Source organism: Dasypus novemcinctus, chromosome 9 (assembly GCF_030445035.2).
Source record: "Dasypus novemcinctus isolate mDasNov1 chromosome 9, mDasNov1.1.hap2, whole genome shotgun sequence".
NCBI classification, from domain to species: Eukaryota; Metazoa; Chordata; class Mammalia; order Cingulata; family Dasypodidae; genus Dasypus; species Dasypus novemcinctus.
Genome location: NC_080681.1, coordinates 33,905,454 through 33,929,690, shown reverse-complemented (window position 1 = coordinate 33,929,690; position 24,237 = coordinate 33,905,454). Strand labels below are relative to the sequence as shown.

General features: G+C 37.6%; 2 protein-coding genes and 1 pseudogene across 7 annotated transcripts in view; 2 read left to right on the top strand and 1 right to left on the bottom strand.

Moving 5' to 3' along the window:
• Nucleotides 1–20,185, top strand: part of C9H1orf146 (chromosome 9 C1orf146 homolog) — a 34,375-nt gene extending 14,190 nt beyond the window's left edge. Inside the window, exons 3-6 of the mRNA XM_023587975.2 lie at nt 16,517–16,610; nt 18,058–18,226; nt 18,580–18,658; nt 19,933–20,185. Of these exons, the coding sequence (XP_023443743.1) occupies nt 16,517–16,610; nt 18,058–18,226; nt 18,580–18,658; nt 19,933–20,049 (459 nt within the window). The 3' untranslated portion in view covers nt 20,050–20,185. The remainder of the gene's footprint in view (nt 1–16,516; nt 16,611–18,057; nt 18,227–18,579; nt 18,659–19,932) is intronic.
• A 1,548-nt stretch (nt 20,186–21,733) lies between these two features.
• The window catches only part of GLMN (glomulin, FKBP associated protein), a 54,484-nt gene continuing 51,980 nt past the window's right edge, over nt 21,734–24,237 (bottom strand). For all 6 annotated transcript variants that reach the window (XM_058303177.2, XM_058303174.2, XM_071217258.1 and 3 more), the window contains 3 exons: nt 23,133–23,256; nt 22,085–22,167; nt 21,734–21,968 (listed from right to left, as the gene is read on the bottom strand). In XM_058303177.2, the coding sequence (XP_058159160.1) occupies nt 21,834–21,968; nt 22,085–22,167; nt 23,133–23,256 (342 nt within the window). In that variant the 3' untranslated portion in view covers nt 21,734–21,833. The remainder of the gene's footprint in view (nt 21,969–22,084; nt 22,168–23,132; nt 23,257–24,237) is intronic.
• LOC111763476 (U6 spliceosomal RNA) lies at nt 22,378–22,477 on the top strand (annotated as a pseudogene).

Genomic DNA, 24,237 nt, shown 5'->3' with positions numbered 1-24,237 from the left:
TTAATTTAGAAATGATCTTAATGAAGATCTTCCAGAGGCAGAATCTCTTCATTATGTTAGTATCAAATTTTAAAATTTTTCCTTTGATCCTGAAAACTATCTTAGAAATCAGTTTAATTGAGGTATAACTTAGATACAATAAAACTCACATATTTTATATGTACAGTTTGAAGAGTTTTGACTAATGTGTGGTGTAACCACCACTCCAATAAAATATAGAACATTTTCACACCCTTGAAAGTTCCTTCATGCCATTTTGCAGTCAGTCGCTTCCTAGTCCCTCATCTTAGGCAAGCACAGATCTAATTTTTATCACTAAAGATTAGTTTTGCCTATTCTAAAACTTCATGCAAATGGAAATATACAGTTTATACTCTTTTTTTAAAAAACAAATTTTATTATACATATTAATAAAGCATAAATCCATCCAAAGTTTACAATCAATGGTATTTGGTACAATCACATAGTTGTGCATTCATCACTTCATTCATTCTTAGAACATATTCATTATTCCAGCAACAATAGCAACAATACTAAAAAACAAAAACCAACTAACCAAAATAAAACTCATAACTTCTCAATTTCTTTATGCTTCTCCTACCATACATAGCTGCTATTCTGTTTCCTTGTCTATACTCTTTTGTTTCTTTCATTGAACATAATGTTTTTGAGATTCACTCATGCCATTGCAGGTAAATGGTAATTTGTTCCTTTTTATTGCCGAGTAGTATTTCGCAGTATTCTGAAAGCTTAGGACTTTCGCTCTATAGTGTGAAGAAAACTTCTTTCTCTTTCTGTAATGGGTGGTATGCCGATGTGATAACTGGAACTGTTACAGTCATTTGGCCAATGCAGATAAAACCAACATGAAGATAAAACCAACACCCAGGGGACTGCATAGCACCTCTCAGAGTGGGATTCAGAGACTTGATCAGTCTAAGCCTGAAGCTGCTGCCGTCCTCAGAGGCTCCAGTTACCTGAGTCTACATATTCTTCCCATGGCTCAAGCCAGCCCGAATGGGACCTTTCATTACCAATATTAAAATGCATTGTTTTTTGTTATTTGTTAAAAGAACCTAAATACCTAATCCCTATATTTCTTCTTTAAATTAGTTGGTCATTAGAGGTTTTTCTTTCATATTTTCTTGAAATTTGACTGGCTAACATTTTATTTTTGTATCATTATTTACTAAATATTTGGCTATAGTTTTCTCTTTTTTTTCTTGCTGTTTTTATAAGAGGAAAGGAGATTTTCTTTTTCTTTACATCCCTCCTGTTCCTTTGCACGGTTTATATAGTATGAAGTTTATTTGTACTTCATGATATACAGGAACTTCCCTGTTAAATTGTCTGAGATAGTAATCTGTATTTTTTCTACTAACAACTTTATTTCAAATTCATAGAAATAAAAAGAACAGAAAAAGGCAGCTCAAGAAGTTGTGGTAGGGAAGCAAACTTGGCCCAGTGAATAGGGTGTCTGTCTACCACATGGGAGGTCCGCGGTTTAAACCCCGGGCCTCCTTGACCCGTGTGGAGCTGGCCCACGCGCAGTGCTGATGCACGCAAGGAGTGCTGAGCCACGCAGGGGTGCCCCTCGCGGAGGGGAGCCCCACACGCAAGGAGTGGCTCTGGTAAGGAGAGCCGCCCAGTGGGAAAGAAAGTGCACCCTGCCCAGGAATGGCACTGCACACACGGAAAGCTGATGCAGCAAGATGACACAACAAAAAGAAACACAGATTCCCGTGCTGCTGACAACAGAAGCAGACAAAAAGAAGATCATGCAGCAAATGGACACAGAGAACAGACAACTGGGGTGGGGGGGGCCGGAAAGGGGAGAGAAATAAATTAAATCTTTAAAAAAAAAGTTATGGTAACATTACTCCTAAAAAGTTATTTTCCAGGCACTTTTATCTTGTCCAATTCCAACTGCTAATTCAGTTTTCAGAAAGGTGCACAGATGAACACAGATTAGTTAAATGACATAGTCAAGGTCTCCTGGGCAGGTAATCTTTTTTTTGTTACTGTTTTTTTTTTTTAATTGAAATGTATCATTCATACATGAACACACATGAACAATAAGTGTAGAGTAAAGATTGCAAACTTACAAAATAAACATACATAACATCACACAGGGGTCTCATATATCACCCCTCCACTGCATTGGTGTGAAACATTTTGCATTGGTGTGAAACATTTTTCTCTTTGCATTGGTGTGAAACATTTATTACAAACTATGCAAAAGCATCGTCAAAATATTACTACCAACTATATTCCTTATCTTACATTTGGAGTATTTTTCCCCCAACCCATACTATTTTTTTAATGTATTTTTGTTACAGATATTGTGAACTTGCAAAACAATCATACAGATGTGTAGATTTCCCATACAACTCCACACCCTGGTGGAACATTTGTTACAGATTATGAGATAATATCATCAGACTATGACCACCAGTCATGGTCCATAGCATAATTTGGCACACTTTTTCCATACACTTTAATATTAACACAGTATAGCTTGGCATTTGATGCAAGAATAGTATAGAATTACTGTTAACCACAGTCTATAAATCATACCAATTGTAGTTTTCCCATGTTTCTCCGTATTCCTATTACCCTGCGATAGTGATATACATCTGCTGTAGCTAACAGAAGGACACTCTGCATTTGTACCCTTAACCACAATTCTCAACCACCTCTGAGTTCACTGTGATATTCAGTCCCTAGATTATTCTTTAGCTTTCTTTCTATTGACATTTACTTCCCCAGACTACCTTTTTCAGTCACAATCCCATTTATAAACCAGTTGTTCCTCACTATAATGTGTTACTATCAACTCTATCCATCTCCACACTTTTACAATCAAGTTAATTAAAACTTCTATGTACATTAAGCATCCATAGTTCTTCCTAATCCTCCTCTGATTTCCTTATAACCAAAATCTAGGTTTTAATTCCATGTGTTTATTATTGGTATTCAGTTCATATTAATGAGACCATGCAATAGTTGTCCTTTTGTGTCTGGCTTACTTCGCTTACTATAATGTCTTCAAGACTCATCCATGTTATCACATATGTCCCAATTTATTTTCTTCTTGTTCCAGCATAGTATTCCATTGTACATATATACCACATTTTGTTTATCCACTCATTGGTGGATGGACACTTGGGTTGTTTCCATTTTTTGGCAATTGTGAACAACACCGCTATGAACATTGGTGTGCAGATGTCTGTTCATGTCATAGTTTTTAGTTCTTCTGGATATATTCCTAGTAGAGAAATTTCTGGATCATATAGCAGTTCTATATTTAGTCCTGAGGAACCACCAAACTGTCTTCCACAGAGGCTGCACCATTTTATATTCCCACCAACAGTGAAGGAGTGTTCCTATTTCTCCACATCCTCTCCAGCACTTATTGTTGTCTGTTTTTTTAATAATGGCCGTTCTGTGTATTGTTAGATGATAGCTCATTGTTGTTTTAATTTGCATTTCCCTAATAGCTAGTGATATGGAACATTTTTTCATGTGCTTTTTAGCCATTTCCTCTTTGGAGAAATGTCTGTTTAAATCTTTTGCCTATTTTTTAATTGGATTGCTTGCTCTTTTATTGTTGAGTTGTATGATCTCTTTATATAGAATGGAAATCAAACCCTTATCAGATAAGTGGTTTCCAAATATTTTCTCCCATTGACTGGGCTGCCTTTTCACCTTCTTGATGAAGTTCTTTGAGTCACAGACATGTTTAAGTTTTGAGGAGGTCCCGTTTATCCCTGTTTTCTTTTGTTGCTTGTGCTTTTGGTGTAAGGTTTAAGAATCCACCACCTACCACCAGGTCTTGAAGATGTTTCCCTGCATTTTCTTCTAGGAGCTTTATTGTACTTCCTTTTATATTTAGGTCTTTGATCCATTTTGAGTTCATTTTTGTATAAGGTATGAGGTAGGGGTCTTCCTTCTTTCTTTTGGCTGTGGATACCCAGTTCTTCCAACACCATTTGTTGAATAAACTGTTCTTCCCCAACTGGGAGGGCTTGACAGGCTTGTCAAAAATCACTTGGCCGTAGATGGGAGGGTCTGTTTCTGAACCATCAGTTTGTTTCCATTGGTCTTATGTATCTATCTTTATTCCAATACCATGTTTTGTTTTGTTTTTCTAAGATTTATTTATTCCCCCCGCTTGCAGCTTGTTCCATTCTTTACTGTCACTTCTCTGTGTCCATTCAGTGCACGTTTTTTCTGTGTGCTTGTTTCCCTTTGTTGGGTCATCTTGCTGCACCAGCTCTCTGTGGTACACGGACCGTCAGCGCTCCGCAGCGCACAGGCTGTCAGCTCTCCCCGGCACACAGGCCAACTTGCCTTCACAAGGAGGCCCTAGGACGTGAACCCAGGGCCTTCCATATGGTAGATGGGAGCCCACCTGATTGAGCCACAGCTGCTTCCCAATACCATGCTGTTTTTACCACTGTAGCTAGGTAATATGATTTAAAGTCTGGAAGTAAGAGTCCTCCAACTTCACTTTTCCTTTTTAAGACATTTCCAGCTATTCAGGGCCTCTTACCCTTACAGATAAATTTCATAATTGTGTTTTCCATTTCCTTAAAAAATGCTGGTGGAACTTTTATTGGGATTGCATTGAATCTGTATATCAATTTGGGTAGACTTGACATCTTAATGATATTTAGTCTTCCAATCCATGAGCATGGAATGTTCTTCCAATTATTTGGGTCTTTTTTTATTTCTTTTAGCAATGCATTATAGCTTTCTGAATACAAGTGCTTTGCATCCTTGGTTAAGTTATTTCTAAATATTTGATTCTTTTAGTTGCTATTGTAAATGGAATTTTTTTCCTGACATCCTCCTCAGATTGTGCATTATTAGTGTATAGAAACACCACTGATTTTTGCGTATTGCTCTTGTATCCTGACACTCTACTGAAATCATTTATTAGCTCTAGCAGCTTTGTTGTAGATTTTTCAGGGTTTTCTAGATATACAATCATATCATCTGCGAATAGTGAAAATTTTAATTCTTCCTTTCCAATTTGGATGCCTTTTATTTCTTTTTCTTGCCTGATTGCTCTCGCTAGAACCTCTGACACTATATTGAACAACAGTGGTGACAGTGGGCATGCCTGTCTTGTCCCTGATCTCAATGGGAAAGCTTTTAGTTTTTCACCATTGAGTACAATACTAGCTGTGGGGTCTTCTTCTCGAAGAACCAACTTTTGGTTTTGTTAATTTTCTCTATTTTTTTATTCTCAATTTCATTTATTTCTGCTCTGATCTTTATTTCATTCCTTCTACTTGCTTTAGGATTAGCTTGCTGTTCTTTTTCTAGTTCCTCCAGCTGTGTAGTTAGGTCATTGATTTTAGCTCTTTCTTCTTTTTTAATGTAAGCATTGAGGGCTATAAATTTTCCTCTCAGTACTGCCTTTGCAGCATCCCATAGGTTCTGTTATGTTGTATTCTCATTGTCATTCATCTCGAGATATTTATTGATTTCTCTTGAAATTTCTTCTTTGACCCACTGACCAGTTAAGAGTCTGTTGTGTAATCTCCATATATATGTGAATTTTCTCTTTATTTGCCACTTGTTGATTTCCAGCTTTACTCCATTATGATCAGAGAAAGTTCTTTGTATAATTTCAGTTTTGTTGAATTAATTAAGATCTGCTTTGTGTCCCAACATATGGTCTCTCCTGGAGAAAGATTCATGAGCACTGAAAAGAATGTATATCCTGCTGTTTTGGGGTACAGTGTTCTGTATATGTCTATTAGGTTTAGTCCATTTATCATATTATTCAAGCTCTGTTTCTTTATTCATCTTCTGACCAGATGTTCTATCCAATGCTGAGAGTGGTGCATTGAAGTCTCCAACTATTATTGTAGAGAGGTCTATTTCTTCCTTCAGTTTTGCCTCATGTATCTTGGGGCATCCTGGTTAGGTGCATATATATTTGTGATTGTTATTTCTTCCTGGTGAATCATCCGTTTTATTAATATGGAATGCCCTTCCTTGTCTCTAATAACAGTTTTGCTTTTAAGGTCTGTATCATCCGATATAAGTGTAGCTACCCAGCTTTTATTTGGTTACTGCATGTGTGAAATATCTTTTTCCAACTTTTCACTTTGAATTTATTGGTATCTTTGGGTCGAAGGTGAGTTTCTTGCAGACAACATATAGATGTCTTATATTTTCTTATCCATTCTGCCAGTCTGTGTCTTTTGATTGGGGAGTTTAATCCATTAACATTCATCCATTTTGATATTTGCATTTGTCTGTCATTTTATTTTTGACACTTTAGTTACTGTTACTGATACAGTTGTCATTTCTAGACTCTCTTCCAGGCCTCTCTCTCCTGTCTTTTCTTTTCAGGCTGTAACATTCTCTTTAGTATTTCCTGCAAAGCTGGTCTTTTTGTTATAAATGCTCTCAGTTTCTGTTTATCTGTAAATATTCTAATCTCACCCTCATTTTTAAAAGATAATCTTGCTGGGTATAAAATCCTTGGCTGGCAGTTTTCCTCATTCAGTATCTTAAATATATCATACCACTGCCTTCTTGCCTCCATGGTTTCTGACGAGAAATCGGCACTTAATCTAATTGGGTATCCCTTATATGTTACGCATTGCTTTTCTCTTGCTGCTCTCAGAATTCTCTTTGTCTCTGGCATTTGACATTCTGATTAGTATGTGTCTCGGAGTTGGTCTGTTTGAATTTATTCGGATGGGAGTATGTTGTGCTTCTTGGACATGGATCTCTATGTCCTTCAATAGGGTTTGGAAATTTTCCACCATTATTTCTTCAAATATTCTTTCTGCCCCTTTTCCCTTCTCTTCTTCTTCCGGGACACCTATGACATGGATGTTTGCTTGTATCTTGCTGTCATTTATTTCCATGAGACCCTGTTCAGTTGTTTTCATTCTTTTCTTTATCTGTTCTTTCGTTTGTTCACTTTTGGAGGCCATGTCTTCAAACTCGCCGATCCTTTCTTCTGCTTCCTTAAATCTGCTGTTATATGCTTCCAGTGTATTTTTTTTTTAAAATTTATTTATTTTATTTCTCTCCCCCCCCCCCAGTTGTCTGTTCTCTGTGTCCATTTGCTGTGTGTTCTTCTGTGTCCGCTTCTGTTCTTGTCAGGGCACCAGGAATCTGTCTCTTTTTGTTGCATCATCTTCCTGCGTCAACTCTCCATGTGTGTGGCTGCAACTCCTGGGCAGGCTGAACTTCCTTTGCACTGGGTGGCTCTCCTTACAGGGCACACTCCTTGTGCGTGGGGTTCCCCTATGCGGGGGACACCCCTGCATGGTACGGCACTCCTTGTGCGCATTAGCACTGCACGTGGACCAGCTCCACATGGGTCAAGGAGGTCCTGGGTTTGAACCATGGACCTCCCATGTGGTAGGCAGATGCTCTATCTGTTGAGCCAAGTCCACTTCCCTCCAGTGTATTTCTAATTTCATTTATTGCACCTTTCATTCCTATAAGGTCTATTTTTCTGTGTATACTTTCACATTCTTCTTTGTGCTCATCCAGTGTCTTCTTAAAATCCTTGATCTCTTTAACCATCTCACTGAGTTTATTAAGGAGATTTGTTTGAATATCTAAGATTAGTTGTGTCAACTTCTTTATGTCATCTGCAGGCTTATCTTCTTCCTTTAATTGTGCCATCTTTTCCTGTTTCTTGGTATGGATTGTAATTTTTTGTTGGTGTTTCCACATCTGGTTTGTTAGATATATTTATTCTGGGTACAGTTTCTCCCTTTAGTTTAGGGATTTCTTACCTTTTCTCCCTTGCTTGTTGTGTAGTAGGAGCCAAGGATGTAGTTGGTGCTGTAGGTTATGGAGGGTGAAGCTGCCCACATTGCCCCAGAAAATGATGAAGTTTCTCCCACCTTTCTCCTCTGTCAGGGGTAGGGACAGAGCTGTAGCCATGTATAATAATCCCAGCTGGGCACAAGACTGTCTGTAGTCACCCAGAGACCTTGATGAAGCTTTACACCCCTTCCTCCCCTACCTTAGGCAAGGATGAAGCTATAGTTTTGGTCAGTAATCTGCTGTGTGGGTCTACAATGACCACAGTTGCTCAGGTAAACTGATCTATTACCAGACCCTCTCCCTACTGGGAGTGGGAGTGGACCCTCTGGAGTATATTCTCTGTGGGCCAAATATGCCTGCAGTTGCCCTGAGAGGCTTAGGGAGTACTGTCCCTTCTGCCCTTTAGGGGGTGGGAACAAAACCACAAATGCTCAACAGTTCAGTCCTGTAGGCTGAAAGTACCCACTTGTTGCCTGGAGAGGCTGAGGAAGCACCAGCTCCCTCCTATCCTGTTGGGTGGTGTGTGGTTCTATGGGTGCTTAACAGTTCAGTCTCTTTAGGCCAAGAATACCTTCCGTTGCCTGGAGAGGTTGAGGAAACACCAGCCCCCTTCTATCTCTTAAGGCATAGGGTTGAATCCACAGGCACCCGACAGTTCAGTCCCTTTTACCTGAAAGTACCCACCATTGTCCAGAGAGGCTGTGGAGACACCAAACCCCTCCTATCCTACTGGGGTTGGGAGTGGATTCATAGGAATCCAATAGTCCAGTCCATGAAGGCTGAAGGTCTGCTGTTGCCCAAAAAGGCTGTGGAAAGACCAGCCCCCTTCTTTCTTATTGGGGGGTGAGGGTGTGTCCACAAGTGATGGTTGGGGTTTTTCTCTGGCTTTGCCCAAGCTGCTTGAGGGCAAGGTGTTAGATGGACGCACAGCGGGCGCGAAGAATGCTGCAGAGACAACAAGTGGTGGTAACATGCAGTCTGCTTTATTGAGGAAGTGCTGGACAATATATATTGTGGGGTGAGGGGACGGGGCAGGCAGGAGGCGGCGTGTGGGGCGTTGGTTGGTTGGGGCTGGTGGGAGTTAGGCAATGTGGGAGTTGGCCAGCAGGAATTGGCTAGTGGTCGTTGGATGACGTGGCCCCGGCGAGGGGGAAGAGGGGGAGGCAGTAGGTCGGGCTTAGCGGTTAGGCGGGAACGGTTGAGAGGGCGTGGCTCGCCCGTACCTCGGCGAAGAGCGGGCGGCCCGTTTGCCAGACAGGGAGGGCGGGACTCGCCCATGCCCCTGCGGAGAGCAGGAAGCCCATCCGTTCTACCAGTTTCCTTAGCCCACCGCAGCTCGCCTAGATAGCCTCCCCTCACACAAGTACTCACCACACCAGGCTGTGTTGGAGGAAAGCACTTGTAGTTACTCAAAGAGGCTGGGCAAACACAGTCCATCTCTTGTCCTCTTGGGAATGGAGGTGGAGCCACAGGTACCCAACAGTCAGACTTGTGTAGCCCAAAACTGTTGCCCTAAGAGATTGAGGAGACACCAGCCCCCTGCTATCTTATGGGGGGAAAGAGATGGAGATGGGCTCAAAGGCACTCAGCAAATCTGTGTGGGCTCCATTTATATAATGCTCCAGTAAGCAGGTGGAGACATATCCTGATTCATGCCTCACTGATGTAGTTCAATCAAAAGGGCCCCACACCCACAGGAATGGATTAATTCAAGGACATAATCTTTTTCTTTTTGGGATTCATAAAAACCTCAAACTGTCAATCTCTTTTTAGTAAATTATATTTTTTCAAATATTTCATAGAGGTTGTTAACTTTATTTGGTTGAACTTATGAAAATGCCATTTTTTATGTCAAAAATTTCAATTATGTATTTTTTGTTTGTTTTTTAAAGATTTATTTTCCCCCTCCCCTGCCCCTGCCTTGCTGTTTTTGCTGTTTGTGTCCATTCGCTGTGTGATCTTGTATTAATTGTTAAATGCCCTTTATTTCTGGTTTTGTTTCTTATGAGTAGATTTGCCGGACAGAATATAAATAGAATATTAATAAGTATTGCATATGCAAAAAAGTATACTGCATTGATATTATTTGGAATAAGGGTTTAAACAAAGTTAAACGTTTCTTTACCACGTCACTCTTCAGAACCTTTCATATACTTAAATGCATTGTAAATCCCCAAAAGGAGATGGTCGTATTCAGTGATTTCCAATCTTATTTGAATAAGGAGCATCTTTTAATATCTCATGGTACTACTATTCCATGAAACATACTTTGGAAAATCTAGTCTTAACTAATAAGATTAATTCTTAACTATTTGAAGAAATAACTTTTGAACTTATTGTTTTCTTCTCAATTAAATACTTTGTCAATCTTATTATTTTCTTCTATTATTTTTGTTATAAGTTTTTGAGTCAGTGCTCCTTGCCTTCAGTATATGGTTCAAATGCATTAGCACAACATAACATAGACCCTCATGATGTGCTAGAAGTTATTCCTACCCCATCTCCAAATGAATTGACTCATGTGCAACTTACACACTCACCATATAGGAATCATACTCTCAAGTATGAATGCCTTTGCCTATGTAATTTTTCTTGTCTGTACTGTCCTTACATTATATTTGTCTTCTTGCTTCACTTATCTGCTTGAAAAACTGATTTTCTCATTTATTTATTTATTTATTTAGGAGGCACCAGGAACCAAATTCTGGACTCCCATGCGGGAATCAGATGCTCAACTTCTTGAGCCACAGCCACTCCCCTCTCTTTAAAATTTTGACTCAACTTATATGAAACTTTCCTGACTTTTTAAAATCTACTATACATTTTCTTATAGTTTCTGGCTTTTTGCCAAAGTTTTCAACTTTCTCTTTCATATATTCCTGATAATTCCATTGTATGGATGCCCTGTATGATCTCTTTCTATTTTCTGTTGTCTCTGATAGATTTTTTAAATTTATTTTTTATTTTTTGAGGTACCAGGGACAGGGACTGCCCCTGACCTCGTATGTGGGAAGCCAGCACTCAACCACTGAGCCACATTGGCTCCTCTGAGTTTTTCTTTTCATTTGTTTGTTTATTGTTTGTTTTTGTTTTTTAGGAGGCACTGGGAATAGAACCTGGGACCTCCATGTGGGAAGCAGGCACTCAATTGCTTGAGCTACATCTGCTCCCCTCTGATCGTTTTCTTTCATGTATTCTTTTCTCTTTGGTGTTTATTTTTTGTTGTGTGTTGTATTTGAAATATTGCTTGTAGAAATAATTTGTGGCCTAGAATAATGTTATCTTTCTCTAGAGAAGCAGTAATTCTGCAAAAGAATTAAATCCATAATACTTCAGTTACATTGTTGCTGGATAAAATAAAGGACCTTGAGTTAAATTTGAATTTCATATAAACAATGAATAATTTTTGAGTATAAGTATCACACATATGCTACAAATATTGCATGGGACATACTTATAGTAAAAATTGATATTTATCTTAAATTTAAATTTAACTGGATCCCCTGTATTTTTATTTACTAAATATAGCAAATCCTAGCCTTAAGGTGTCTGTTGTATATAATGAATAAACTTGTCTTCTCTCCATTTGGAATGGTACTAGTTATGGGAAAATTGAGGAAATAGTCACTTAAATAATTTTATTTGTTCTTTAGTTCAAATGAAGAGCCCTGATTAAGAAAGGTTGCTCCAGGGAGTGTTTTTGCAAGGTGCTTGGGAGGCACTAGTAATTCTGTACCACCTTAATACAATTTCAGGGTTTGCAGTGATTTGAAGCTAGGCAGTAGTCCCTGGGAGAGCTGTTCTAATTTTGTGAAAATTTCTGTTCACCTCTCATCTGCCTCTTCCTGAATTGGCAGATGTCCTCAGAGGGGAAAAATGGCCTAAATACTGGGCTCATATCTTTGAATTTCTGTATAAATCTTGGCCTTGTAATTTTTTGCTATTTTGCTAGCTCTATTGCATTTAAGCAGATATTTTAAATATTGTCCACCTCTTCTTGATGTCTTCATCAGGATGATTGTCTAAATTACATATTGTTGGAAGCAATACATAATTTTAAACCAGCAGATGAAAACTCATGGAATGAATTATAATTGAACTCTAGGTCAGGATCTGACTGTGTGGAGCAAAATACTATCTTTAGGAAGGAAAGAAAGCATATCTTTCATATGTAATTCCAATTCATGTGCTTAACTATGTGCATGTTTAAAGCAAAAATATAAAATAAAATTAATCAACCTATGGAATTTTATCCACTCTGGAGACTAATATGCTTGTATTTTAACAAATTAGGAACACAATTAACCACTTAGATTTCAGAGTCTTGGGTAATATGTTCTAATAGCTTGAATAGAATATGAAATGAGGTGATTTTTAAAAATGTTTTGTATTTAAACCAAAAGTTCATACATGTTTTCTGAGTCATCTAAGGCTTAAAACATTTTAAATGTATACTAAATAGATTGTAATATAAACAAGTGAATTGAGGAATTGGTTGTCTCCTGTGTTTTCTGTCTGGCACTTAATGATTCTGTCAACCATCCAAGAAACACATCACTACTCACTTTGTATAGATACACATTAATGCATTTCAGAATCCATCTCCAAGTTTTGTTTTGTTTTTTATTTACCCCACCCCCCTTGTGGCTTTTTGCATGCTGTCTGCTCTCTGTGTCCATTTACTGTGCGTTCTTCTGTGTTTTTGCTTGTCTCCCTTTTTTGTTATTGTTGCGTCACCTTGCTGAGTCAGCTCTCCGTGACGCCAGCGGGCGAGCCTGCCTTCACAAGGAGGCCCTAGGACGCGAACCCAAGGCCTCCGATATGGTAGACAGGAGCTCAACTGATTGAGTTACAGCCACTTCCCACCTCCAAGTTTTTTAATTAATTAATTTTAAAATTTTATTTTGAAATACTTTGACACTTACAAGACAGTTAACAAAAATAATGCAGACCCCTTACAAAAACTCCCTCCAATTTACCCTTATTCCCCCAAATACAGATTCACTGATTTTAATTTTTTGCCACATTTGCCATATTATTCTAGCTAGCTATCTATGTGTCTTTCTGTATGTATCAGTCCATTTTCTGAACACTTGAGTGTAGGTTGTATACCTCATGCTTCTTGATCATTTACATTTCTTAAGAATAATGATATTTATTTATTGCTTTAATTTGCTAAATGCTACCAATGCAGAATACCAGAAATGGGTTGGCTTTTATAAGAGAATTTATTAGGGTAACATGTTCCAGTTTTGAGGCTGTGAAAATGTCCAAATCAAGGCATCATCAGAGATGCTGTCTGACCAAGTTGCAGTTGTGGGTGATCAGGCACATGGCAGCAGCATCTAAAGATTCTTTCTCTCAGAGCTCAGTTGTGGGCAGATGAGCATATGGCTCATCTCACCCCTCTCCTTGTTGCTTCAGCTTTGGCTGCTCCATTAATTTCAGCCTCTGGCCTCTCTCACAGTCTCTCAGGGTTTCTATGTCTCTCCATAGCTGTAAGTGATCCTGGAGTCCTTTCTCACATGGCAAGGTAAAATCGCAGCTCTCTCTCTGTTTTTATCTGACTGTTTCTCTTATTTATAAAGACTCCAGCAAAAAGCAATGATTTCTCATTACATTTTATGCATTTGCCTTTTAAATCCTGTAAGAGGTAAAAGGTGGAATTACAAACCAAAAATACAATAGTACTGGCATTTATATTTACCCATGTATTTACCTTTACTGGAGAGCTGTATTTCCTCATGTGGGTTTGATCTATTGTCTGTTGTCCTTTCCTTTCAACTTACAGAACTCTCCTTAGCATCTCTTGTAAGGTCATTCTGGTAGTGATGAACTCCTTCAGCTTTTGTTTACCTGGGACTGTCTTAATTTTGCTCTCATTTTTTGAAAAACAGTTTTGCCAGATATAGAATTCTTTTCTGGCAGGTTTTGCTTTCAGCACTTTAAGTATGTCATCACATTGCCTTCTTGCCTCTGTAGTTTCTGAGGAGAAATCATCACTTAAATCTTATTGAGGCTTCATTGTACTCTTGTACATAACACATTGCTTCTCTCTTGCAGCTTTCAGAATTCTATTTATCTTTTGCATTTGACAGGTTGATTATAAGTTGCAGTGTAGGTTTACTTGGGCTTTCCTACCTGGAGTTCATTCAGCATCTTGAATGTATATATTCATATCTTTGGTTAAATTTGGGAAGTTTTCAGCTGTTATTTCTTTGAATAGTCTGTCTTTCCCTTTTTCTCTTTCTTCTCCTTTTCGGACTCTTACAATGCAAATATTGGTATGATTGATGGTGTCCCCACAGGTTCCTCAGACTCTGTTCACTTTACTCTTTTTCCTTCGGCTTCTCACCTGGATGATTTTGATTGTCTTTTCTTCAAGTTCACTGATTGTTTCTTCTGCCAGCTCCAATCTGTTGAATTTTAAATTTCTGTTACTGTGGTCTATTTCCAACAGGAGATATCTGTAAATAGTATGAGATTATATAAAATTGTCTCACGCAACTGTGGGGATGCACAAGTCCAAGTTCTGTAAGGCAGGCTGCAAGCCAAGGACTCCAGTGAAGGACCTCATTGAGTTCCCCAGGAGACTCTGGCTATCTGAAGTAGAGATGGGGAATTCTCTCTCTGCATGTTGAAATCACTTCTCCTTTTAAGGCCTTCAGCTGATTGTGTGAGATGTCACTCATTGCTGATGGCAGTCTTCTCAGTTGATTGTAGATCTAATCAACCATCTATGCAATCAACTTACTGATGATTAAAGTCCATGAAATGCCCTTATATTACACTTAGCCCAGTGCTTTCTTGGCCAAACAACTGGGCATCATTACCTGGCTAAGTTGACATATTAGCCTATCACACTATTGATATATTATCTTTGTGTTCATCTCGTTTTCTTGTTTTTATTTAGTGCTTTGTCCATGTTTTTCTTTATCTCTTTGAGCATATTTAGAACTAATATTTTTAATCTTTGTCTGGTATATCCCAGGTCTGGCACTTCTCATTGATAGTTCCTAATGTTTTAATCTTCTATTTTGTCATCACTTCTTCTTTCTTTGTATGTTTTGTAATCTTTTGTGGTCTCCTGGACAGCTTGATATTTCAATGTTATCACTGGAAATTAGACTCTGAGGCATCTGTTCCTTAAACTTGTATCCAGCTAATATTATGAAAGAACTTTGCTTGAATGCTATGGGCTAACAAACAAAAGAGAAGGAAATAAAGAAAACACCCTTCCCAGCTTTTGCAGATTGACCTGTGTGAGTGCCCTCCTTCAGAGATTATCTATATAATTTAGAGAATAGCTCCAGGCCAAAGTAAAGGGACTTTTCTGATCCTTTCTGCACATGGCTCTTGTCTTGGACATGCATGTGTAGTCCAGGGAATTCCCCCATTTACATGGATATGAATGTCCTCTCTTCCCTAGGAAATAGTTTCCTCACAGCTCTGTGCACTGGACTCTGTCCTACAGCCTAGCAATCCCTGCCTCAGGCAGCCACGGCCTGACTGCTTTCCCACAGAGTTCTGTAAGTGAGCTCTGTGAAGTACCTTCTATAAGCAGGGCAAGTTCTGGAATGACAAGCCGGTGATGAATGTTCTACCAACAGATTAAGGCAAATATACATGTTCTTAGTATGTGCACAAAGGTTGCTCTGCTTCTTCCAGGTCCAGAACCAGGGACTCAAATTGGGAACTTAGGCTGGCTCCACACTGCATTGGCGAGGGAGTGGGTTGGAGCCAGCTAGTGTGCCGTAAGATAAATTGCCTTTTTTTTTTTTTTTTTAATTCAGCACTAGTCCTGGTACTGCAATCCTTTAACTATATTTTGGAGCTTTAAGAAAGCTAGTTCTGCCAGTTTGGTGGTGGTTCAAAGCTTCTTACTCTCCCATCTTGATTGGGGTAGGCTCATCAGTTGTTTTTTTAAAAAGCAGTTGCATTTTTTTTTCTGGTTCTTGTAGTTCAATTAGAGCTTTAATACTGCCCTTAATTTCTGTCCCTAAATAACACAAATAACTGTAGTACACAGCTCATTTCTAAATATATAGTATTGCGGAAATATATATTTTGCCCTTCCATTTAAAAAAAATTTCTAACTTTTTTTTTCCTCTATAGAGAGGAGGTTTAGTTTTTTTTTTTTTTTTTTTTTTTAAGATTTATTTATTTCTCTTCCCCTCACCTCATTCCCCCCATTGTCTGCTCTCTGCCCATTCGCTGTGTGTTCTTCTGTGTCTGCTTGTATTCTCATTAGGCAGCTCCAGGAACTGATCCTGGGACTTTCTGGAGTAGGAGAGAGGCAATTACTCTCTTGCCCCTGTTTACACCTCAGGCCCCTGTTCTATGTCTTCTTATTTTCTCTCCTCTGTGTCTCTTGTTGTGTCATCTTGCTGCACCAGCTCTCTGCATCGGCCAGCACTCCTGCACGGGGGGCGGCTTTCCCGCGTGGGCCAGCACTCCATGTGAGCCACCTTGCCCTCACCAGGAGGCCCTGGGCATAGAACCCTGGACCTACTATATGGTAGACAGGAGCCCAATTGGTTGAGCCACATCCGTTCCCCTAGTTTCTCTTTTGATGAATGAATCTTTAAAGTGGAATAGTTATAAGACAAGCTAATAAATGTACTCTAATTTTTTCACAAGCTTCAGTAAGAAATCATTGTAAACATATCTTAAATTTCTGTTTCTGAAATTTTTTTAAAAGAGTTATGAAATTGCAACTGCCTTAGAAAATCGAAGCCACAAGGTTCGGTATTCAGATACAGTGGAAAATGGATCAATTATATTTTCTCTTTCTGGTACAGTATATTTGCTAATTGCAATGATTTATATTTCTTATAAAATATGTGGGTATAAATTCTAACAATATTCTAGTTCATTAACCAAGTAATAAACTTAGGGTGTTCTTTTGAGAGACAAAATGAAGCAGGGCTAGTGGATGCTTGAAGAGGATGGAAAACTTTTTGCTTTGAAACTAAGAAATAGAACAAAGTCACTTTTTTAACCATCAATAAAGTATTAACAAAGAGGCAAACATCCCAACAATGGTTAAAATCTCTATATAATAAATGTTTATAGAAGAATGTTTTTCTTGATTTTATACATGAGTTTGCTGAAAATATAAACAAATACTAACTAAAAGAATTATATGGAGGCAAAGTAATATTTCTGGAATAATAAAATTGAACCAACTGTTTGAGTCCTGGGCAAAGGATGGGAAGGAATTAGATTAGGGTAAGAAAAGGCTGGGGAAATAGGAAGGTAACAAATCCACTTCTGCTTGAGATGTGATAGAAGTGACAAAAGAGGTAGGGGTAAAGGATTTTATCAGGAGGGTTTCAAATAGACCTCTATTCTAGTATAGGTTTTGGAAGAGAGACTCTTTCACAAGCCCCTAGAAACTGGCCTCCAGGTTGAAATTGGTTCTGCCCTAACTTGTCCTTCCTGGCAGAATAGAGACCCCTTCTAGAAAAAGTAAAATATTTTTGGTGCATACCTTCCATGTGTCTTGGCCATTTCATAGGCATTAGTTTATTTAATCCTTCTAACAAACCTAATGATTATTCCTGTCTTGTGAATGAGGAAACTTAGGCTCAGAGAAGTTATATAAATTGTTTCAGGTTCACTCAATTAGTATATAGCCACAGTCACTTTTCTCAGATTATGTCTTCCACACATCTTTTAAAGAGCTGTAATTTTTAGATATAGTTTCCCTTTAGGACAGTTCTTTATAGGCCTGATACTGTTTAATTGGATCCCAGAAATCTGCTGATTGTATTAATTTATATATCAGTATGTGTTCTTATAGAAAAGTTTCTCCAATAAGAAATAATTGAAGGTTTGCTTAAGACTACCTTTGTTCTTTTGTTGATTTCCAACTTTTTAAAATCATTTTAACATGGAAAAATGACTTTTTAAATATAATTAATCTTTCAACTAAAATTAAGCATTACCTTCATGTGGACAGTGTCTTAATATGAAAAAAAAAAGGTTTCTGAATACAAAAGTATTTTTCCCCTTAAATATTGAGAATAAGTCATTCTTTTGCATAGAGCACTTTAAAGAACCACAAATTATTTTATTGCATAAGAATTTTGTTATGGTAATTACTTCTTATTGGTAGTTGTTTAGGGGCTGCACATCTTTTATGTTATACTTGTAGCTGTTTTTATTGATTTTGCTGCATTTACAACAAAATTTGATCTATATGACAAATACATTTTCTATTACTTTCACCTTCCCTAGGTGTTGCATTTTTATTAATGGATGCTAAAGAATGCCTCATGTCAGCTGAAGAAGTATTTCTAGCCAAAATTGAGAAGTTTATAAACATTCACCAGAATAGTTTTTTGGTTCTGTCTGCTGCCCTCCATGGGCCCGAGGAATGGAAGCTGATGTTCAGGATTCAGCAAAGGTACTTTATAGCACCACAGACTTATTTTAAATTGTTGTGTTTATGTCAGTTTTAAATTCTTTTAGGCAGGTGAGTTTTGTTTTGCTGGAAGATAAAAACTTGGCCTGTCATTTAATGAAACACAGGCCAGACAGCTATTCTGTAAATCCAGTGTGAAAGATTTCAGAGTTTAAGTCAATTTAGGGTATTCCTCTGAAACACTAACCAAAAATGAACATTTTAGTCAATTAAGTTCCGGCTACAAAGGAATGAATAAATGAGCAACAAACAATAAAGGTTTGTCTCTTTTTCTACCTACTTAAGGTAACAAATCAGTAATATGATCTCTTTAACACTTATGAATTGTTTTTCAGATTCCTGGGTAGTAATTTAAGGATACTTCCAGTACATAACACAGTAAACACTATTAATCTTATGTGCACTATAGCTAAGGTAAGTCAAACCTGCAAAAAATGACATATATGCAACCATATACACATACCCTTTACGATTCTTCACTTCAAATTGCATACCCTCTTGAGCAGACTTGACAAATAACCCTGCTTCTATTTCCCTTGGAGATGTTGCTATTTCAGCATGCCGCTCTTTCCCAAGTATTGATTCAGTCTCTGAAGCTTTCTCAATTTACTTCAGGTAGCCACCACCAGTTTGTATGACTCATGTTGGGCCAAGAGTATTTGGCCACACATTTGTGTTGGTTCAATTGATTACTTAAATCTTCTTCAAATTCTAAATATAAATATTGGTCAGATTGCAGTCATGAAGTTTCAGAGTGCATACATACTATTTTGTGGAATGCTCTCCACCAGTTGTATACTTTCTTTTCATGCGTGTCCTCCTCTGTGAAGTGTGCCCAGACAATCCCAACTCCTCCATGCAGAATTAGTTGTTTCCTATCCTCACGAGTGGAACATATCCCCATTAAGTAAATTATTTTTTTAGGTACTGGGGCCAGGGATTGAGCCCAGGACCTTATATGTGAGGAGCTGGCACTCAACCACTGAGTCTACATTGGCTCCCTTGAGTTGGTTTTTTTTGTTCGCTTGTGTTGTTCTTGTTTGTAGGAGGCACCAGGATCCGAACCTAGGACTTCCCATGTCAGAAGCAGGCACTCAACTGCTCAAGCCACATCTGCTCCAAATTCTTATAGTATTCTAAATTTTGGTTTGCATGCTTACAATTCCTTGAAGAATTTTCTTTATAACATTGCACGTAGGTGTGCAAGAGATATTTGTTGAATGAGGCATTTTTTAAAAAAGATTTATTTTTATTTATTTTCTACCCCCCCTCCCCGCCCCAGTTGTCTGTTCTCTGTGTCTATTTGCTGCGTCTTCTTTTGTCTGCAGCACGGGAATCTGTGTTTCTTTTGTTGTATCAGATCTCCGTGTGTGTGCTGCACCATTCCTGGGCAGGCTGCACTTTCTTTCACGCTGGGAGGCTCTCCTTATGGGGTGCACTCCTTTTGCGTGGGGCTCCCCTACACGGGGGACACCCCTGCGTGGCATGGCACTCCTTGCATGCATCAGCACTGCGCGTGGGCAGCTCCACATGGGTCAAGGAGGCCCGGGGTTTGAACCACGGACCTCCCATGTGGTAGACGGATGCCCTAACCACTGCGCCAGGTCCGCTTCCCTGAGGCATTTTTTTGATGTGCCTGTAAAAATATCTTATCTCTGAAAATAATGTGAATTTTTACCTTTTTTCAGACCACCTCCAAACCATACATAGATACTATCTGCTACAGAATGATAACGGTTAAAGCTTACATCACTGAGCAAAGTCCTGTTTGGAAAACACTTCAGAAGATAAAGCTGAATAATTGAAACTCAGAGTATCAATTATAAATGTTCTTTTGGAAAAATGTTAAATTAAACCTGTTCAACCATAATATTTGAATACATTTACTTTAAATATTTTTATATTTATTTGAAATAAAATATATAGTTAAAAAGGATCGTATCTTAAGGAGTTGTGTTGTCATTCTTTAAATAGGTTCAGAAAAAAACTGGAACATACATATATTAAAAAAATTTGTGTAGTTTCTTTATGATACCAATCAAGCTGGACAAATACTTACTAGGAAATAGAAATACAGAATTTTCTAACTAGATACTCAGACTAAAGAAGTCACTTTGTAAAAGGTTTTTCACTAGGGCAGCCAGTATTTCTAAATCTTGGTAGAAGCTTCTACGTTGTTACTTCTCTTGGAGAAGTGGTGATGGGCTTCTATCTCCTAAGACTCTTCCCGAGGCAGGAAAGGAGAGGAGAGTTAAGAGAAGCAGATTTCAATGGCTTGAGATGAAAAGATTTTTCTCTATGTTCTGATAGTGATGAGATAGGCAGTTTGACATTGAGAGTTCTAAAATGTAACATGGCATTTGTGGTGGCTTGGAGCTGTGACCCCAGAAAAACATGTTCTTAATCCACTCCTGTGTGCATGAACCATAAATAGAATCTTTTTACGAGGTTACTTAAATTAGGGTATGAATGGGTTTTTTAGTCCTATTACTGAAGACCTCGTAGCGAAGTCCACAGAGAGAAAGTCACAGGCAGAGCAGCCAGAAGTCGGAAGTCAACGGATCCTCGAAGAAAAAGAAGCCAGGAGATGCTGCCATCTGTAGTGGCATGTGACAGAAAAGCCAAGGACCAAGGATTGCCAGCAGACAGCCACAGAACACCAGTCTTCTGGGAGAAAGCTCACCTTGATTTTGGACTTTTCCTAGCCCTAAAACCATGAGCCAATAAATTTCTGTTGTTTAAGTCAACAGAAAAGTATTATAAAGTATTCACTTTAGCAGCCAGGAAACTAAAATAGCATCTGTGGGGACTTGGAGTTGTATGTTTCCCCAGAAAAACTTGGTCTTAAACATAATCCATTCCTGCTGGTGTGAACCCATTGTAATTAGAACTTTTTGATGAAGTTAGCCCCCCTCAATCAGGATGGATCTTAATCCTATCACTCAGTCCTTTTTAAGTGGGATGAAATTAAGACAGAAAAAAAAGCCATAGGCAGCAGCCAGATGCTGAAATTCACTGGAATGCAAAAGAGAGTGGAGAGGCCAGGAGAGGCTGCCATGTTGTATGCTATGTGACAGAGGAGCCAAAGAACAAGGATTGCTGATAGCCCCCGAACCTCAATCTCTGGGAAGAAACTATAGCCTTGATGATGCCTTGATATGGACTTTCTTTTAGCCTCAAAAGTGTGAGTTAATAAGTTTCCATTGTTTAAGCTGACCCACGCATGGTATTTGCTTGAGTAGTCAAGGAAACTAAAACTGCATTTATCTGGAACAGAAGCTGTGTCAATATTTTTACGAATTCACCACATCTACAAGAATGAATAAAGGTAATTCAACTACATTTTATGAAATTTATAATACAAAATTAGTTTGTAGTAGAATTTTAAAAGTATTTAGAATACATATATGGGGGTTATTTACCATGTAGATGAGATAACTTTGTAAAACCAAACAAAACTAATGATCCATGTCATTTAAAAAACTGATAAATGATGAAAGCTATTTTTATTTTTCTAGAAGTAATATTTTACAGACAAATTTTTATAAAGTTATTAAATAAGTCATAATGGAAAATATTTTACTAGTTTTTATTTAGGAGGTGGAACCCACTTTATCCCAATATTTTCTTCAAAGGTAGACTTTGCTTTTATCTCAATGAGTTCTTCTACTCGAGCTAGTACACTTTCAATCAAATCAAATGTAAAAAGGGCTGAATGTAGGACCTGCAAATCCAAGGAAAATTAGTTTTATTAATGTTACCTTTAATAAAAAACAAAGCAAAATAAAGAAGAGTCTTTAGCTGGATATAATTTGAAAAACTTAGAAAATTTCAGCCCACCTTAAGTTGCATTTCAGGAGGCATGTTAGGGATCTCCTCCCCGCCTACTGTTACAGAACAAAGATCTTTACTCTTCTGGACTTCTGTAAAAGAAGGGAAAAAAATCACTGGTCACACATAACAATTACATTAAAACAACTCTTAGATTTCACTAATCTATATAAAGTTTTCATCATTCACTAAAAAAAAGTAAGTTATTTGTATAAGTTAAGTCTTACTATTTAACAACTCACGGCATGCTTAAATCAAGCTGTAAGCAAATAAAACTAAATACCGAAACTGTGTCCATGTACTTGCTTTGGCTGCAAATACATTAAATTTGGAAGCATACAAAGATTAGCATGGCTCCTGCATGAGGATGATATACAAATTCATGAAGCATTCCGTAGGTTTTCTAAACCTTTAATTTTTCTAATAAAATTTTTAAAAATTGCATTCTCTAATGTATAAATTAATGCTTCTTTAGGTAAGTGGCATTATTTTGGCATGTACAGGGAAATGAAAATTTATAAAGTTTTTTTATCAGCATATAATCAGAATTATACCCATCACACTAAAAAAGACAAGATTTCTAGTAATGCCTATGGAAATACCACTGTAACTATATGGAAGCGATCACAAGATAATTTAATGCTGACAAAGTAACTCTGGTTCTAAAAATTTTTTTTCTTCATCTGTACAAATTTGCTTGGAGGAAAAGGACAGTAACCCAGAAATACCAAAGGGAGTACAATGGTATTCCAAGAGAAGTAAATACTTATAATACAATCAGAAAATCAATCAACTTAAGGCCTTAAACCAGAACATGCTTCAATTTGGTTTAGTCTTTGATAACCCAACTATTTGCAATTTCAGCATTAACTGGTTTATAGAGCTGCTAAAATTCATTTTAATTATATAGAATATGACTTGGCTGTCATGTTCTTGTCAGTTGGCTATTTACTGAATTAAAGTACATGATAAAATAAGTTAATTGGTTTGAATATAAATGTAACATCTAAAATTTTTATTTTCAGACTTAATTGAAAATAAATTACATATTACCAACCTTGGCTATTTTCTTGGCTATTTTTAATTTCTGCTTCATAGTGTGCTTTTGACATATTAAGTCCTGTATGGAGTGGCTTTAAGAAATTATTCTCAATTTTTCCAAGTTCTGTCCATAATCCAGTCTGTTCAGAAGAATTAATGAAAGAATTAGTTATTTGGATCAACATTTATTGATTGCCTACTTTAACTGAACCTGAATTGATAGCTGCAGAAACAAATATGAATAAGACATGGTGGTCCTTCTCTTTCAAAGACCTCTGTCTTTACTGAGCAGAATATATTGTTTTTATTATTACAACTAGTTATTTGATGTGAATAGCAATCAAAATAAAAATCTACTGAGGGCCATTTGGACAGCTCATAGTTATGAGAACTATAACCTAGTTATGAGAACTATAACCTAGTTTTCCATGAGAAAATTATTTTTTAAGGCTAACTCACAGTCTGAGACATGTATCTTCCCCTATAAACTGTCCCCTCAATGACTACCTTCTGCGTCCCTTCAACTCTTGACCTTTCTACTGATATCCCTTGCCACAGATCTAGTTCTAGAGCATTCTTTTTCCTTTCTTCCTGATGAAAGGTTTTCTAACACAAAAAGAAGACTTCCTTGTTGAACAATGTAGAATAAAAATGTAAAATCTTAATTTTAGGGAGGGAGAGAAATAAAACCCATTGGTATTAAGTTTCTAGGTACTTCTTAGGAAAATATTTTTTTGTGAAAAAGGGAAACTTAGAAACCCAATTTTATTTGGGGTCAGTTTTAACTACCCCTCTTCCATTTCTGATTTTACTTATTTGCATCATTTTTATTCTTGGTTAGTCTAGCTAAGGATTTGTCAATTTTATTTCTCAAGGAACTAGCTTTTGGTTTTGTTGATTTCCTTTTTTTTTTTTGGTTCTTCATTTATTTCTGCTCTAATCTTTATTTCTTTCCTTCCCCTTGCTTTGGGAATGGTTTGCTGTTCTTCTAGTTGCTCCAGTTGTTCAGTTAGATCTTTGATTTGAACTCTTCTTTTTAAATATGTGTTTAGTGCTATAAATTTCCCTCTCAGCACGGCCTTCACTGTATCCTGTAAGTTTTGATAAATTGTGTTTCCATT